General features: G+C 45.5%; 1 protein-coding gene across 4 annotated transcripts in view; it reads right to left on the minus strand.

Moving 5' to 3' along the window:
- The window catches only part of USP9X (ubiquitin specific peptidase 9 X-linked), a 222,625-nt gene that overhangs the window by 138,576 nt on the left and 65,455 nt on the right, over positions 1–18,594 (minus strand). For all 4 annotated transcript variants that reach the window (XM_034754300.1, XM_034754291.1, XM_034754275.1 and 1 more), the window contains exons 9-12: positions 18,380–18,518; positions 16,366–16,518; positions 6,192–6,296; positions 4,257–4,463 (exon numbers count right to left, since the gene is read on the minus strand). In XM_034754300.1, coding sequence (XP_034610191.1) covers positions 4,257–4,463; positions 6,192–6,296; positions 16,366–16,518; positions 18,380–18,518 — 604 coding nt within the window. The remainder of the gene's footprint in view (positions 1–4,256; positions 4,464–6,191; positions 6,297–16,365; positions 16,519–18,379; positions 18,519–18,594) is intronic.

The raw sequence follows: 18,594 nt of genomic DNA on the forward strand, positions 1-18,594 counted from the left end.
AGAGATTTTAAAATTGACTATTTAGTTTAGAAAACATTAAGAATATATGGTCAGTTAGATGCTTCCCATTTATCTCCTGTATCTTCCAATAAAGAGTCAAGGATTAGCCATGAAACTAAGGCAACAAATTTAAAATTGATCAGAGGAAATGCCCCCCCCCCCCCAAATTTAGTTGGGGACCACCTCTTACTCCCAAAGTGACAGCCCTCATGTTAGCATGTGTCATAGAGTAACTGAGCTCTGAGGAGGTCAGGCAGTCAGCCTACCTGTGACAGGCTCCGCTAAAAAGAATGAACCAACCCAGATAGCTGTGAAGCAGTTAATTAAGGAACACTTGGGCCTAATAAAGGCTTATGAGAGCTCAGTCAAGAGCCCCAGAACACAGGAAGCTCGGAGAAGAGACAATCCTCAAGATAGCTGGTTAAGAAGCTACTTCCAGTGATGCCTCCCTAGTGAGCAGAGGCTCAAAGAGAAAGAGGAACAGACCTAGACAGAAACTGTTCCCAGGCAAGGGACCTTAGCAGCCCAGGAGAATGAACTGGGCGTGAACCTTCTCAGAGAGCTACTAGGGACTTGCTCAACAAAACAGTGACTCACTGTTAGGGAAAAAGTAGTATCCAACACAACACCTGGCAGAGGCCTAAGCTCCAGGCAGGGTATTCATCCTGATGTGTGTCTAGCTACAGAGCACCAAAGACTGATTACCCCAGAGGAGTAGAGTTTCCAATGGAGCAGACGAGTTTCATTTATGTATTCATGTTGTCCTTTTTCTAGTAAATAAAGAAGACACTGAAGAGGGTGCTTTTTAATACCCTTTAATACCAAAAGGCATACTTGGACTTGTTTATACCCCAGTTGAAAGGAAATTGTGGCACCATGCCTGATCCCAGGGGGTAGGTGTGGGTGACCCCCATGCCATTGCATCATGCCTCTGGACACCATTTGTTGCAATGAGGTAGAGACAAAATCAATACAACCAACACCATCTTATTAAACCCCAAAACATGTCACCTTCAAAAAATGTCACACTACAATCTGCTTGAAGAGTGCTTTGAGGATGTACCAGGACACTGATCTTGTGCATGACAGCATTTTGTACTATCACACCATGTCCTCCTAGTTTTAATGAAAAGACAGTATAAATAGCACTTATATGTTAAAAAAGCAGAGTTAAATAAGGTGAAAATCTTAAATGAATCAAACTGTACCATAGAATTTCTATGGATAGACATTCCATCCTTGAATAATAAAGTATAGCAGTAGGAATATACTACCAACCACTTGACCAGGATGGTGATAGTAACTGTAAAATGCTAATGGAGGTTAGACAGGCCACAAAAACAGAAAATGCAACAGTAATAGATGACTACAACTATCCTCATATTGATTGGGTGAATGTCACTGCAGGGCATTATGCAGAGACAGAATTTCTAGACACCATTAATGACTGCTTCTTGAAGCAGCTATCCTGGAACTCACAAGGAGAGAGGCATTTCCTGATTTAGTCTTAAGTGGTTCACAGGATCTGGTCCAAGAGGCGCTGAACTACTTGGTAATGGTGACCATAATGTAATTAAATTAAACATCCTAGTAGGGGAGAGAGGGGGACCATCAAAAAAACACCACCACAGTAACATTTAACTTTAAAAAGGTGAACTACACAAGAATGAGGACGATTGACATTTAAAGAACAGTCACAAGAGTACAATGCCTCCAAGCACCATGGAGACTACTTAAAAACACCATAAGAGAGGTTCAAGTCAAAAAAACAGTAGGACCACCAAAAGAATGCCACCATGGCTAAACAGCAATGTAATTGAAGTCATCAGAAGCAAAATGGCATCCTTTAAAATTTGGACATCCAATCCTAATGAGGAAAGTAGAAAGGAGCAAACTCTGGCAAGAAATATGTAGAAGTATAAGAAGGCAGGCCAAGAAAGAATACGAGAAGCAGCTTGCTGAAGACACAAACAGTGAAATAATTATAAACACCTTGGGAATGGAGGTTGTTTGTAACTCTGAACCGAACATTATGGTTGTTTTTTCAAAAGTTTGCAACTGAACATTGATTTAATACAGTTCTGAAACTTTATTATGCAGAGAAAAATGCTGCTTTTAACCATCTTAATTTAAATGAAACAAGCACAGAAACAGTTTCCCTATCTTGTCAATTTTTTTTTAATTAAACTTTCCCTTTATTTTTTAGTAGTTTACATTTAATATAGCACTGTACTGTATCTGGGTTCTTTGGCCTCTCTTTCTGGTGCTGCTGACTACATACTTCCAGTTCCAAATGAAGTGTGTGGTTGACTGAGTCGTAACTCAGATTTTACTGTACAACAGAAGCCGGAAGCCTGTCAGACATGCAGTGGGGCCACTAGACATCAAAGGTGTTAAAAGAGCACTCAAGGAAGACAAAGCCATGGCAGAGAAACTAAATGAACGCTGCACTGGTCTTCACTGCACAGGATGTGGGGGAGATACTCACATCAGAGCTATTCTTTCTGGACAACATATCTGAAGTACTGTTTCATAATGATGTGTCAGTAAAAGAGGTTTTAGAACAAAATGATAAATTTAACAGCATTAAGTCATCACGACCAGATGATATTCACCCAACCAAGAGTTCTGAAAGAACTCAAATATGAAATTCCAGAACTATGAACTATAGTATGTAATTGCTGAAACCAGCCTCTGTACCAGACAACTGCAAGTAGCTAATGTAATTTTTTTAAAAGGCTCCAGAAGTGATCCTGCTAATTAAAGTCAATAAGCCTAACTTAAGTACTAGACAAATTGGTAGAAACTACAGTAAGGAACAGAATAATCAGACACCTTGAAAAACACAATTTTGTTGAGAAAGTCATGCCTCACCAATCTATTAGAATTCTTTGATGAAGTCAACAAGCATATGGATAACAGTGATCCATTCGATACATTGTACTAGGATTTTCAGAAAGCCTTTGACAAGGTGCCTCACCAAAAGCTCTTACGGAAACTAAGTAGCCCTGGGTTAAGAGACAAGTTCCTCTCATGTATCAGTTACTGTTTAAAATATAGGAAACAAAGGGTAGGAATAAATGGTTAGTTTTCACAATAGAGAGCTGAACAGTGAGGTCCCCCAAGAATCTGTACTGGGACCCAGGCAGTTCACCATATTCATTAATGAACTGGAAAGGGGGATGAACAGTGAAGTGGCAAAGTCTGCAGACAACATAAAATTCAATTTTTTAAATTATTCAAGATAGTTAATTCCAAAGCAGACTGCAGAGTTACAAAGGGATCTTACAAACCTGTGTAATGGAGCAACAAAATTGCAGATGAAATTCAATATTGCTAAGTGCAAAGTAGTATATATTGGAAAAAAATAATTCCAACTATACATATACAATGATGGACTCTAAATTAGCCATTAGCACTCAAGAAACATCTTAGAGTCATTGTGGATAGTTCTCTGAAAACTTCCACTCAATGAGCAGCAATGGTCAAAAAGGCTAACAATGTTAGGAACTATTAGGAAAGGGACAGAAAATATCATAATGCCACTATATAAATCCATGGTGCACCCACCCCTTGTACAACTGTACACCCAGTGTACAATTCTGGACCCCACATCTCAAAGAATATAAAAGAACTCAAAAAGGTTCAGAGAAGGGCAACAAAGATGATTAAGGATATGAAATGGCTTCCATACAAGGTGAGACTAAAAATAATAGGGCTGTTCAGCTTAGAAAAGAGACAACTAAGGCAGGGAATAGGATAGGAGTCTATAGAATTATGAATGGCGTGGAGAAAGTGAATAGAGAAGTGTCATTTACCTTTTCCCACAATAGAAAAAACAGAGGTCACTGGATGAAATTAACAGGCAAAGGGTTTAATACCAACAAGAGGAACTACTTTTTCCACACAGTATACAAATCACCTGTAGAACTCATTGCCATAGGATGTTGTAATGACCAAAATTATAACTAGGTTGAAAAAAAACTGGACAAGTTCACCGAGGATAGGTCCATCAAGTGGCTATTAGCCAAGACAGTCAGGGACAACTCTGTACTCCGCGTGACCCTAAACCTTTGGCTATCAGAAGGTGGAGTGGAAGACCGGGTGGATCACTTCACAACTACCCTATTCTGTACATCCCACCTCAAGCTCCAGTACAGGCCATTGTCAGAGACAGGATACTGGGCAAAACAGACCATGCTCTGACTCAGAATGGTAGTTCTTATGTCCTAATAAAACTCCAATCAATTTCTTACCTGTGAACAGCTGTAATCTAAAATTTTAATGTGGGCACTAAGAGCCTGGTCCATGATATCAACGGGTACATCATCACTATGTGCCAAATTCCACAGAAGATTCAATACTTTGTGTGCCATCACACCATCTTTATCATCTTCAGCAAGACGACGGATTAACTCAAGTAATTTTTCCCGTTGTTTTTTACTTGCATTTGTCCAGCTTGCCTGGTAAACAAAGAATTTCATTCAAAATGAAAAACCACCAGATATTTAAGTTTGCTCTTATACATTATGACATGTCCACTTACAAGAGAATACTGTGAAAACAACAACCTCCTTGTTTATTTTTTAATAAACTGTCAATCATAAAAGAAGAGACAAATTAAGAGCACACATTTCAGTGATTACTGTTGTACAACAAAATTCTTTTGAGAATTAAAAGAAATGCTGGAGTTCAAGGAAAGCCATTTTCACTGAGAGGTATGTAAGTGAATAGATAGCCAGGGGTTCGAAGGAGGGCATGTTCAGTCAGTTCAGATTTAAGTCTCACATGGGGGTAGGGAGTTGGTGTTGTGGGAAAAGGTTTACTATACTGCTGAGGAGTCTTTTAGTGGTTGGGTGTGATAGCAATGAGCATCCCTCTACTGCAGTGGTCCCCCCTTTTCACACTGTGCCTGCCCCCTCCTCTAGGGGAGATGGGGCTGGGAGATGGATCGTGTCTTGGGGCCCTTTGCAGACAGGGGTAAAGGGGCTAAGGCTCGGGCCACTGAGGGCAAGTACGGGGCTTGGGGCAGAGCCGGGGCCGAGAGTGGGGCTGCAGCCAGAGATGACAAGACCCTGGACTATAAAAAAGGAATTATAAATAGCTGTACTTTTAAATTTACTTTCTGAATGAAGTGATAGTGCTCAAGGAATAAAATTTACTGAATTTACTGAGCTTGAAGTTGCAATGAAGGTGCATTAGCTGAACAAAAATCAGATAAGCACGTTGTCAATAAAACAAGTAGGGTACGTTTACACTTAAAATGCTACAGCAGCTCAGCTGCACTGCTGTAGCGCTTCAGTGTAGACACTACCTACACCAGGGGTCGGCAACGTTCGGCAAACGGCTCACCAGGGTAAGCACCCTGGCGGGCCGGGCCAGTTTTTATTTACCTGCTGATGCAGCAAGTTCAGCCAATCGCGGCCCCCACTGGCCGCGGTTCGCCATCCCGGGCCAATGGGGGCGGCGAGAAGCGGCGCGGGCGAGCGATGTGCTGGCCACGGCTTCTCGCCACCCCCATTGGCCCGGGACAGCGAACCGCAGCCAGTGGGGGCCGCGATCGGCCGAACCGGCTGCGTCAGCAGGTAAATAAAAACTGGCCCGGCCCGCCAGGGTGCTTACCCTGGCGAGCCGCGTGCCGAACATTGCCGACCCCTGACCTACACCAACGGGAAAGGTTCTCCTGTCTGCGTAGGTAATCCGCCTCCCGAAGAGGCAGTAGATAGATCAACAATTCTTCTGTTGACCTAATGCTGTCCACATAGGTACTTAGGTTGGCTTAACAATGTACTCGGTGTGCTTTTTTCACACCTCTGACCAATGTAGTTAAACCAGCCTAATTTTCTAGTGTAGACTACGCCATAGTCTACATATTTGTTTTATTTCAGAAGAAATATCCCGAAAATATCCCATCGTGTGCTCTAAACAGCAGAGCAGTATACAAAAGTTAGAACCATGTTAATACCTACATGCAACGGGAAGTCCCCCATCTGTGGAGACTGCACAGAATTTATCTAAAGAGTATGATAGACAATTCAAAGAGTCCTACTATGGTAATTTGAATATATAAAAATACTCTTAGCAGATTATGCACAATCAAAATACTAACCTACTACATACAGTACATTAAAGGCAAGTTAACTGTATTCAGTACTTACAGTAATAGAAGAGCTGAAAAAATGCAGCGTTACCTTAAAGCAATCAAACAGGTGATCAAGTTGTTCAGGAGAGAAATCCCAAGCCAACTTTGCAAGGAGATCATGCACATTCTTAACAATGGCTTCATGTTTTCCTGCCTGTCATAGAAACAAAATTAACATTTGTAACTATCTATACGAAGATAAAGATAGTAAGATATAATGATTCAAATCTGTCAGATGATTACCTGAAATGGGTAGGAAGGATTACTACCCCACCACCAGAGAATTACCCACTTTGACTAGATATCTTACCCTGAGGACATCTGATTGTCTGGTTCTATTTTGTTAGTTTAAGTTAAAAATCAGGTGAAATTCTTAGTGGAGGGACTGGTTTAAAAATAATCTATAGGTCAAAAATTTCAAGGTTTTTCACAGATTTATGTAGAAGATAACGATTTCTGCAAAGAACTAAAATTAAAATATTTCTAATGAACAAGCTGTCCTGCATGTCAATGCATGTTTCATCATGCTGCTTTGTTCTGTGTCTAAATGGATTTTAAATACAATATTGCTATACTGTGACTTGAACTCTTCCTGATATGGTAGGGGAGGATACTTAATGGCTAACTGAAGGCCTTCCTTAAAAATTGGCTGACAGCACTGTAAAGGTGAACATACCCATTGATCAGCTGTGCAACATCAGAAAACAGCCATGGTAAGATAAGAGTCATAAAGACTTTTTAAAATTGAGGGGGGAGAAGACAGAGGCTTAACCGATAATTGCTGACATTTTGATTTGTGGGAAAAGGTAGAAACCAATTTTTTTCTGGTCTAATGCTAAAACAAACAGACGCCTTATTTGGGTTCTATGCCTATCAAACATGAGGATTCCTGACTAGATGAACCAATAGTATAATTTAATATGGCATTTTTTTAAGTAGACACATTTCAAATAATATGTAAAGTTGCAAGACTAACCTATTATTGTAAATTGTAAAGTTTAGAAAAACAAAATTTAGAGATACTGTCAATCTCATTCAGTATTAAAAATGAATGCATTAATAGTAATGAATTCACTACTTTGCAAACTCTGCATCAGTATTTCACTTCACCCCTTGCAATACTCAATTCAATATCTTAAAAAGTATATGATGCGCAGTGTTACTACTTTGTATTTGTTCTAAATTTTATGCAGTGACTTTTACTTTCATATTATGGTCCAGATTTTTTTTAAAAAAAAAAAGGGGTGGGGTGGGGGAGAATGACTGTGGCAGTCATACTGCTGAATACCTCAAATGTTAAGCCATTTTAATTTTCCTGATTCAGTAAATCTAATCATACTTTTCACTCTTGGAATTCAAAAATTTAAATTTAAATAATTCCAATCTATTTGAACACTTCCAATCTTTTTAGAAATTAGTGTCCCCCTGCTGACCAATTTAAATCTCTTAATTTTTTTAAATCAAATTCCTCCAGTTTCTTCTCTGGACTTCTCTGAAGCCCCTCCAATTGGTTGTCTTTCTAGTATTAATGTGACATGCATTTAAATGCTAACTTCTAATTGCCATTAAACCAACACCATATGGAGAGAGATGCGATCATCACCAGTCCAAAGTGGCATTGGTCTTTTTTCCTACTCATATCTAATTTATCCACTATCATGCCAACGCCTATTTTTGGCATTTCTGATTTTTTAGCTTCTTCCCTCCCACTGAATCTGTTTATGATTATTTTCCAAGTCAATCTCTATTTGTTATATTCAACCCGTTTCTGAACTCATTCATTCTTTTTGTTACTATTTATGATGTGTGCCTTTCACGTTATGGACAGCTATGAACACAAGGTCACAGCACAAAGGACAGTATAAACACAACCAACAGAAGAGGGGATTACTCGGTCCTCAATGGTGTTTGCAACACCTCTCAACTTAGTATAGAACGGTTACTTACCTTCTGTAACTGTTGTTCTTCGAGATGTGTTGTTCACGTCCATTACACATTAGGTGTGCGCGCGCCGCGTGCACGGACGTCGGAAACTTTTTCCCTTAGCGGCTCCCGTCGGGCCGGCGGGGCCCCCACCTTCCCGCCAGAGCGGCGCCCCGCTCCAGGGTATATATATCCCTGCCGACCCGACCCCTCCGGTTCCTTCTTGCCGGAGACTCCGACAGAGGGGAAGGAGGGTGGGAAGTGTAATGGACGTGAACAACACATCTCGAAGAACAACAGTTACAGAAGGTAAGTAACCGTTCTTTCTTCTTCGAGTGATTGTTCACGTCCATTACACATTAGGTGATTCCCAAGCTTACCATTGGAGGTGGGTAGGAGTCAAGGTACAACTGACTGTAACACAGCCCGGCCGACCATCGCGTCCTCTCTGGTCTGATGATGGATCGCGTAATGGGCTGTGAACGTGTGTATGGACGACCAGGTGGCTGCCTTACAGATCTCCTGGATCGGGACCTGCGCCAAGTAGGCCATTGAGGACGCTTGGGCTCTAGTCGAATGGGCCCGGATAACCGGGGCCGGAACATTGGCGAGTTCATAACAAGTGCGTATGCAATGCACAATCCATGCCGACAAGCGCTGTGTCGAGATAGGCAAGCCTTTCATACGTTCCGCAATCGCAATGAACAGCTGGGGTGTTCTGCGGAACGACCTGGTCCGCTCCAGGTAAAATGCCAACGCCCTACGGACATCCAGGGTATGTAGGCTGCGGTGGTGAGGATCCATATGGGGTTTTGGGAAAAACACCGGGAGGCAAATGTCTTGCCCCATGTGAAACTGTGACACCACCTTTGGGAGGAATTTGGGGTGCGGCCTAAGTTGCACCTTATCTTTATGGAACACCGTATAGGGTGGTTCCGACGAGAGGGCCCTCAATTCTGATACCCTTCTGGCCGACGTGATGGCCACGAGAAACGCCACCTTCCACGAGAGGTGCGTGAGGGAGCAAGTGGCCAGGGGCTCAAAGGGAGGACTCATGAGTCTATTTAGGACTAGGTTCAGAGACCACGTCGGAACCGGCGGGCGTGAGTAGGGAAACACCCTTTCCAGCCCCTTGAGTAATCGGGCCACAGTGGGGTTGGAGAATACTGACACTCCCAACTCTCCCGGATGGAAAGCCGAAATAGCGGCTAAGTGAACTCTAATAGAGGCGGGCGCAAGCCCTTGATTCTTGAGGTGCAGTAAATAGTCCAAGATGGACGGAACCGAGGCCTGTAAAGGCAGTATGCGTTGAGGCTCACACCAGTGGGAGAACCTTTTCCACTTTGCCAGGTATGTTGCCCTTGTAGAGGGCTTCCTACTATTAAGGAGGATTTGCTGAACCTGGTGAGAGCACCTGTGTTCTGCATCGTTCAGCCAGAGAGATACCATGCCGTGAGATGAAGCGAAGACAGGTTCGGGTGGAGTAGGCGACCTTTGTCTTGCGTGACTAGGTCGCGATGGAGGGGAAGGGTGATTGGATCGGCTACGGACAGTTCCAGCAGGGACGTGAACCAATGCTGGCGAGGCCAGGCTGGGGCAATAAGTATGATCGTTGCCCTGTCCCTGCGGGTCTTGAGAAGAACCTTGTGTATAAGTGGAAATGGAAGGAAGGCATATTTTTAGGCTCCCTTCCCATGGGATCATGAAAGCATCCGCTAATGATCCCGGGCTGAGGTTCTGGAACGAGCAGAACTGAGGGCATTGGCTGTTGTCCCTGGTGGCGAACAGATCCACCCGGGGAAACCCCCACTTCCGGAAGATCGAATGCAGGACGTCTCCTCTCAGTGTCCATTCGTGCATTTGATAGGATCGGCTGAGGCGGTCTGCTAAGCCGTTCTGAATTCCCGGAAGATACGTCGCGATGAGGTGTATCGCATGGGCTATACAGAAGTTCCATAATTGGAGTGCCTCGCGACAGAGGGGAGAAGACCGGGACCCGCCCTGCTTGTTTATATAGAACATGGCGGTAGTGTTGTCCGTCAGGACTGCCACGCTGTGACCTTTTAAGAAGGCGTGGAAGGTCTGGCAGGCGAGGCGAACCGCTCTTAGCTCCTTCAGATTGATGTGAAGCAGCTTGTCCTCTCCGGACCACAGCCCTTGGGTCCGCAGTTCCCCCAGGTGCGCCCCCCAGCCCATGTCTGATGCGTCTGTCACTAACGTCAGAGTGGGTTGTGGGGCGGCAAAGGGGATCCCTTCGCATACCTGCTGGCGATCGAGCCACCAGCGTAGTGAGCTGAGCACCTGGTTCGGGATCATGACTACTTGATCCACTGGGTCTCTGTTGGGGCGATGCGTGTGGGTGAACCACAACTGTAAAGGCCGGAGTCTCAGCCGGGCATGTCTGACCACGTGCGTGCAAGCTGCCATATGCCCCAGAAGCTGCATGCAACACCTTGCCGTTGTCGTGGGAAATTTTTGGACCGAGCTTACGGCCCCGTGAATTGACATGAACCGTGCCTCTGGTAAACTCGCTCGCGCGGTTACCGAGTCCAGGGTAGCACCTATGAAGTCCAGCCTTTGTGTGGGGACTAACGTGGATTTCGGCACGTTGACCCGGAGGCCGAGCTTGTCGAACGTCTGCAAGGCCAGCGTCACGTGAGATCGGACCTCGGCCTCCGACCTGCCCGCAAGTAGCCAATCGTCCAGGTACGGGAACACACGCATCCTTCTTTTTCGAAGGAAGGCTGCTACCACGGACATGCACTTTGTAAACACCCGTGGAGCTGACGCCAGGCCGAAGGGCAGGACAGTAAATTGGAAATGGCGCTGTCCGACGACGAAGCGCAGAAAACGCCTGTGGGCCGGATTGATTGCGATGTGAAAATAGGCATCTTTCATATCGAGGGCAGCATACCAATCCCCCGGATCCAGGGATGGGATAATAGTACCAAGGGAGACCATACGGAAGCGCGCTTTGATCAGAAACCTGTTTAGATCGCGCAGGTCCACGATAGGACGGAGGCCTCCTTTCGCCTTGGGGATCAGGAAGTATCTGGAATAGAATCCTTTTCCCCTTAGGTCCAGAGGGACCTCTTCTACTGCTCCTGCAGCGAGATGGGTCTGTACCTCCTGTATGAGGAGTTGCTCGTGAGAAGGGTCCCTGAAGAGGGACGGGGAAGGGGGATGGTAGGGAGGGGGCGAGGAAAACTGGAGGGTATAGCCCGCCTTCACTGTGCGCAGGACCCAGCGGTCCAATGTTATGCGCGACCAGGCCCGGTAAAATTGGGACAGACAGTCCTTGAAACCCAAAGGAGGATCCGGTATATGAAGTGGTACGCTGTCCTCGGGCGTAGCTTCAAAAGCCTGGTTTATTTCCCGGCTGCGGCTTGCCCTGGCCGTGATTCTGGCCCTGGTTAGGCGTATTGTTACGTCTCCGCCTGTTATCCCTGCCTCGACGGCGGTAAGGCTCGTGTCGGGGCCGAGGGTGGTAATGTCTTTGCGGCGGCTGGGGTTTGAAGGGCTTACGCTGCGTTACCGGCGTGTGCATACCCAACGACTTAAGGGTCGCTCGTGAGTCCTTAAGGCTATGTAGCCTGGCGTCCGTCTGGTCGGAAAACAAGCCCGAACCTTCAAACGGGAGGTCCTGCAGCGTGGTCTGCACCTCCGGCGGGAGACCTGAAGCCTGCAACCACGCCGAACGCCTCATCACGACTCCCGACGCGATTGTTCTAGCCGCCGCGTCGGCTGAGTCCAATGCGGCCTGTAAGGAGGTCTTGGCCACTGCCATTCCCTCGTCCACCAGGGCCGTGAACTCCAGATGCGCGTCCGGTGGGAGGGAGTCCTTGAACTTGGCGACTGATGCCCAAGAGTTAAAATTATGCCTGTTTAGAATCGCCTGCTGATTGGCGATCCTCAGTTGCAGGCCCCCCGATGAATAGACTTTCCTCCCGAATAGGTCCAATCTCTTAGCTTCCTTGCCCTTGGGGGCAGGAGCTTGCTGGCCATGTCGCTCCCTTTCGTTGACCGCCGAGACCACCAGCGAACAGGGGGACGGATGTAGAAAGAGGAAGTCAAACCCTCTAGATGGGGCGAAGTATTTCCTCTCCACTCCCCTTGCAGTTGGCGCACTGGAGGCCGGTGTTTGCCACACCGTCTTATAGTTGGACTGTACTGTCCGTATAATCAGGAGAGCGACTCTGGAGGGGCCCTCTGGGCTCAGGATATCGACCATGGGGTCGTCCTGCTCTATGGTCTCCTCCGCTTGCAAGCCCAGATTGAGGGCTACCCGGCGAAGCAGGTCTTGGTGCGCCCGATGGTCAATCGGGGGAGGGCCGGACACCAGTGTGCCCGCTACCGCCTCATCTGGCGAGGAGGAAGAGGTCGGGGCCTTCTGCCCATCCTCATTGTCCTGCAATCCAGCATCAGCCAATTGCTCCTCTGCGGCCTGACCCGCCGCGTGGGATTGGGACAGTACCGTACTCGGTGCCGAGTCCACTCCTTCCCGCTCCGGTGGTCTAGAGACCGTTGCCTCCCTATACGATGGCGGACGGTGCCGCGGGGAGCGGGATCGGTACCGGGATGGCCCGGATCTCGAGGCTCCCGATGGGGGCTCTTGTTGGTGGTAGGCCCAGGGTGTCCAGAATGGCCATCGGCTCGGCTGGCCCCATTGTGACTGACCGTAGTCCCTGCTGGCTTGTGACATACGGGCATAGCCGCCGTATCGGTCTGAGTCAGTCCCCGAGACCACGGACGGTGACCTGGAAGGCCACGGTGGGGCCGTGGGACGGTGCCGGTCCGGTCTTGGGGAATAGCGCCTCCGCGACCAGGACCTGGAATGGCGCCTCGTCGACCTGGACCTGGAACGGTTCCGGTGATCGCGGGACCGGGAACGGCTACGGCTGGTCGGCCTCGGGTAACGAGCTGCCGATGCTTCGCGGTGCCGACTCGTGCTCGGTTGCTGAGTCGGTACCGGCCGTTTGTTGAAGCCCGACTGTTGCGGTGCTTCTTGCGCCGAGGGCAACCGGGAGTCCACCGAGGCGGAGCTCGACCGGGACCGGTCCCTGGAACGGTGCCGAGACGGCGACCGTGATGGGCGCACCATCGCCGGCTTGCCTCTGCGCGGCAGCATAGGCGGGGCGCCTTCAGCGCGTGCCGGGGCCTCGACGGACAAGGCAATGAGGTCCTTAGCTGCCTCAAACGTGTCCGGAGTGGAGGGCTGTTCCACCAGTTCCTCCAGCCCTGCATCCTCGCTCGACGCGCTCATCCCGGGGCTCGACGGGCCCTTCGGCGCCGGAGCCACTACCGGGGTCCGTGATGAGGCCGTGTCGGCCTTAGGGGCACTCGAGGTCTTTACCGGTGCCGCCTTCTTGTGCGGGGAGCGACCTCGGGCCTTAGGTTGGCCCTTCACTTTTGCCGGCGAAGACGATCGGCGTCGTGCACTTCCCCGCTGGGTCGGTGCCGCGGTCTTCGGGTGACCCGCCGGCGCCGGTTCCCGCACCGAAGCCGGGGCGCTCCGCACAGAGGCAGACGGTGCCGTCGAAGTGGAGGGCTGTAACGCCATCTCCATGAGCAGCTGCTTAAGGCGAAAGTCCCTCTCTTTTTTAGTTCTGGGCTTAAAGGCCTTGCAGATTTTGCAGCGCTCCTTCTGGTGAGCCTCCCCCAGGCAACGAAGACACGAAGCGTGGGGGTCGCTCAATGGCATAGGCCTGCGGCACGTGGCACAGGCCTTAAAACCCTGGGCGTGTGGCATACCCCACCACCCGGGGCCGGTGCCGGGGCTGAACAAACAACCCCAGCAGGAACTTTAAGTACTCTAATGAGCCGTTAACTACTGGTTAAACACTACACAACTAACTGATAACTGCTAGATAACTCTAATGTGCTAAGGGACACTCTCAGACGAGAGACAGAGTTGTTCCAACGCCGCCACGGACGGTAAGAAGGAACTGGAGGGGTCGGGTCGGCAGGGATATATATACCCTGGAGCGGGGCGCCGCTCTGGCGGGAAGGTGGGGGCCCCGCCGGCCCGACGGGAGCCGCTAAGGGAAAAAGTTTCCGACGTCCGTGCACGCGGCGCGCGTACACCTAATGTGTAATGGACGTGAACAATCACTCGAAGAAGAACTGTGAATTTTCAGTGGGGAAAGTGAGCCCTTATACAAATGAACTGGACAACATTTCTCTGTCTGTCTAGTCTGTGGATCAAAGAACCAGTTGATGGTAGTCACTAACACCTTCAACCCTACCACCCCGCTCTGTCCAGCCTCCCAATACAGTTTAAAACATTGATACCATGAATGACTTATCTCCAGACAAAAAAATGAAGAAAGAATGGGGGAGGAGGGAGCATGGGGGCCCACACAGTGCTCCTAGCATGGGGAAGAAGAATGTGGGCACACAGCCCATGGCATGTGGCAGAAAGGAGATATCGGCGGGGTCATAGCAGAAGGAGGGGAAGGGAGAGCAACAGAGCCCTTTGCGGGGGGGGAAGGGGTGTGTGCAGGGAGTCCGTAAAATAGAAGGGGATGAGAGGGAATCAAGGAATGGAAGGAGACCTCAATGAACCCTGTGACCCTCTAGATCAGGGGATCTCAAACTGGGGATCGGGACCTCTCAGGGGGTCGTGAGGTTATTACATGGGGGGGGGGGGAGTTTGCAAGCTGTCAGCCTCCAACCTAAACCCCGCTTTGCCTCCAANGGGGGGGGGGGGAGTTTGCAAGCTGTCAGCCTCCAACCTAAACCCCGCTTTGCCTCCAACATTTATAATGGTGTTAAATATATAGAAGTGTTTTTAATTTAGGGGGAGGGGCGCACTCAGAGGCTTGCTATGTGAAAGGGGTTGCCAGTACAAAATTTTGAGAACCATTGCTCTAGGTAATATGCTGTTTATTCCCACTTCTAGATCATTAATGAAGAAAAATAAGATGGAGTCCCAACACCAATTCCCTCCCATCATGACACTTCTCTGAAACTCAATCTGTTGCCATTGAGCACTAGTATTTGCTTGCAGACTTCAGTATTACTCCCCAAACCTACATGAACTAATTTTGTCTGCAGGAATTCATGAGATACTTGAAAATGTTATACTAAAAGCTAAATATTTTAGATCTCCTAACAGGTTAAAGCAGCATGATTTCCCCTGTTCCCCACAACATGTGCTGGTTTGATCTTATCACTGTATTTTTATTCTAGTGCTGTAATGAGATACTCAATCCGTTTCCTTGGAACTGAGGTGAGGACTCAGTATAATTGTTGGACTCTTCCTTTTGTCTTTTTTTTTTTTTTTTTATTAAAGAAATAAAGATGAGCACACTAGTGACACTACAAGCTTTCAAGAACAGTCACTAGTTTAATGGCTATACTGAGTGTTTGGAATTCACTGTTTCACACTATTTCCTATAAGCTTCAGAATACTCATTTGGCTCTCAGATTTATTGCACTTCATTTGTTCCAGTAATTTCTTCGTAGGGCTTGTCTACACTTTAAATGCTAGAGCGGCACAAATACAGTGCTGCAACTGCATCATCATAGCACTTCATTATAGACACTACCAACGCCAGTGAGAGAGGTTCTCCCATTGGCATGGGTAATCCACCTCCCCAAGGAATTCTTCCTTTGACCTAGTGCTGTCTACACAGGGGGCTAGGCCAGCCTAACTACATTGCTCAAGGGTGTGGATTTTTCACACCCCTGAGCAACATAGCTGGGTCAACTTAACTTTTCAGTGTCGACAAGGCCTTAGCCTTAGAGACTTCATGGGAAATGGTACTGTGTTCTCAATGGAAATTAAAGCACCATCCATAAAAGAAATTTCCCTTGTCCTCTATAGTAAAACTAGGCCAAAATATTCATTTTAAATGCTTTACACTACTTCACCATTATCTTTAATTGCCTCATCTTGTCCACTGATGAGCTAAAGAATCTAGAATCACACGCCGCATAATATTAATTCCTCTGTACCATTTTTTCATCTGTGCCTTTACAATTTATTACCTCCTGCCTAGTTAGTCCTGTCCATTGAACTTGTAGCACATTTGAAAAGGCAGTCTGAGATCCTGGACTTGAGTCTAGCTAGCAGTCTAAATTTAGCTTTCAAGATTTCCTCCTCCATTTCTTTTTGTATATACCAATGCACACCACCAGCAACACCATCTCAAAGCACCTTCCCTTCTACATGAATTCCATTACCTTCCTTCCTTATTTGATAACATTTATTTCACATAACAAATTTGACTTAAAATTGTCAAGAGGTGCTATAAAGTAAGATCAATCCTGCTCAAGGCAGTAGTTTAATTCCTTACCTGAGCTGCCCAAATGTTGTCAAGATCTTGTAAAGTGAGGGCTTTTTCTTTGATGACAAAACGAAGAATCTTCTCTAACTTTTCTACATACTGAGGCTGATGAAGACTATCTCGTAATACAATTGATAAAATATTATTCTGCTGGATCCATTCCTAATTTTAAATTAAAATATATACAATTTCAAAATATTGAAGTTTTTTCAAAAAGTAGATTATAGTTAAGCAGAAAATATAAGCCAGAAATCATTCTGTCCCTTATAAAGGTAAGACAAACACACAAAAAGGAAAGGATATTTATACTTCCCCTTCAAGTCCTAGAATGCAATACCACCTCCCTCCCCCCAAATCAAAGCAAGTCAGTACTTTATACAATTCTGATACCCTACCCATTGTAATACATAAGATTTTTTTTCCTGCAGCTGTCTTCTGAAGGCAATATCAGCAATAATTCCCATGCTTTGTAGCTTCAGTGGGAAAGGACACTTCACTACAAATGTTTTTCAAGCAAAATGAAACTGTGAACTCTGAACATAAAAATCCTCATACAGCTTCCAGTGTAAGGGGACAGGGGGAAGATTGAGCATTTACTTTTTCCAGGGATACACTTTTTTTCAGTAGCTTGGAGTCACTGAAGATATTTCAGGGACTCAGGTCTAACATTTCTGTAACTCAATTGGTACACTTATAGCATAGCATATTACATAACAAGAGGATGATTAAAACACTGGAAAGCATCAGGAAATAAGCTATATTCTGAAAAAGGTACTCTTAAGTCAGCTTCACCTCTTTAAATGCCTCAACTTCTACTTGAATTAGAGAAAAAAAGAGTTCAAGCAAGATTTAAGAAGTGGGGATAAAAATTAAGAGGATTTCAAAAAGTAGCACTGATATAGTGCAAGGAACATCATGTAATCCAGCTCTTTCGTTCAGACTGAGGCATCAGCAGAATGTCTGCTGAGTGCCAGAACCAAAAAGGAATGAGAGAAGGTGACCATCCCTTCAGAGTTGCTATACTCGATTATATAACTAGAAGAGTCAATCTGGCACCTCATGTAAGACTTGGACAAACAAGATTTTTCAATTATCATCTGTACTTTATATTTTCCAGTATAAACACATTATTTTTGTCAAAAAAAACCTGAATATTTCTAACCAGAGTCAATCCTGCTTGAGACACCTAATCCCACAGTTATGTCAAGAGCCCTTATTTATTTGTATAGTACATATAGCGCAAATGCTGCATAATCCTGCCCCATAGCATTCCTCCTACAGATTATGCATTTCACAGCAGGGAAAAAAGTCACTAAACCCAGAGACCATGTGAATTTTTTAATCTCTCTCTCTCGCTAAAGCAAACATCTGTAGCAATTACATCTTAAAATGCAGCATGTTGGAACTTGATAAAGGTTCTATTTCAGAGATTCCGCAAATCTAAATTTATAAAAGTCTGTTACCACAAAATTATTCTATGAAAAGTTTTTCAGTCAAACAATTAGGATGCATACTGAAGACCAGCATGTAGAGCAATCACTTTCAAAATTGAATTTTAATAATTTTTTCAATTATCAACATTTCTCTCTGAGAAATTACTCATGAAATTTTGGATAAATTAATCTTATATTAATTATAGTGGTACAAAAGTGTCAACTTCAGTACACATCTATTTTTACATTCAATTTTTTTAAAAAATCTTTTTTTAAATTGTGTTACACCTTCGTACACAAGATCCACTTTGAAAATAATTTTTTGCAGTTCTTATAAATCTCTGAATATATTTTAATAGCAATCCTGATACAAATATAGTAATGTCAACAGCAAAGCCATAAAAACCCTTATGACACACTAGTAATTACTGTGACTAATTATAAAGAGAATTAATTTTCATGACTTTGGATAAAACCAGATAATGAGGATTAACAGTATGTATACATTACTCTACCTCTGAAGAATTACTATTACATTTAAAGAAAAAAAGTCTTTTAACCTAATTCAGGTAAGAAGAACAAAAACTTACTGCCATTCTCTCTGCTGTAAGCCACTCTTCCTCTTCAGGATTACCATGCCGATGGGTATAATATGACACACTAGATATCACCTTGTTAACTTCGTTTAGTGCATTCATTTTACCATTGAAAGAGGAAATTTGCAATAATCTGTAAGAGATATTAAGTGTAAGAAATGCAAAAAAATACAAAAAAAATAACCATTCCAACAGAAAGATTGCCTTAC

The sequence above is a fragment of the Trachemys scripta genome, chromosome 1, assembly GCF_013100865.1.
Source record: "Trachemys scripta elegans isolate TJP31775 chromosome 1, CAS_Tse_1.0, whole genome shotgun sequence".
Classification (NCBI taxonomy): domain Eukaryota; kingdom Metazoa; phylum Chordata; order Testudines; family Emydidae; genus Trachemys; species Trachemys scripta.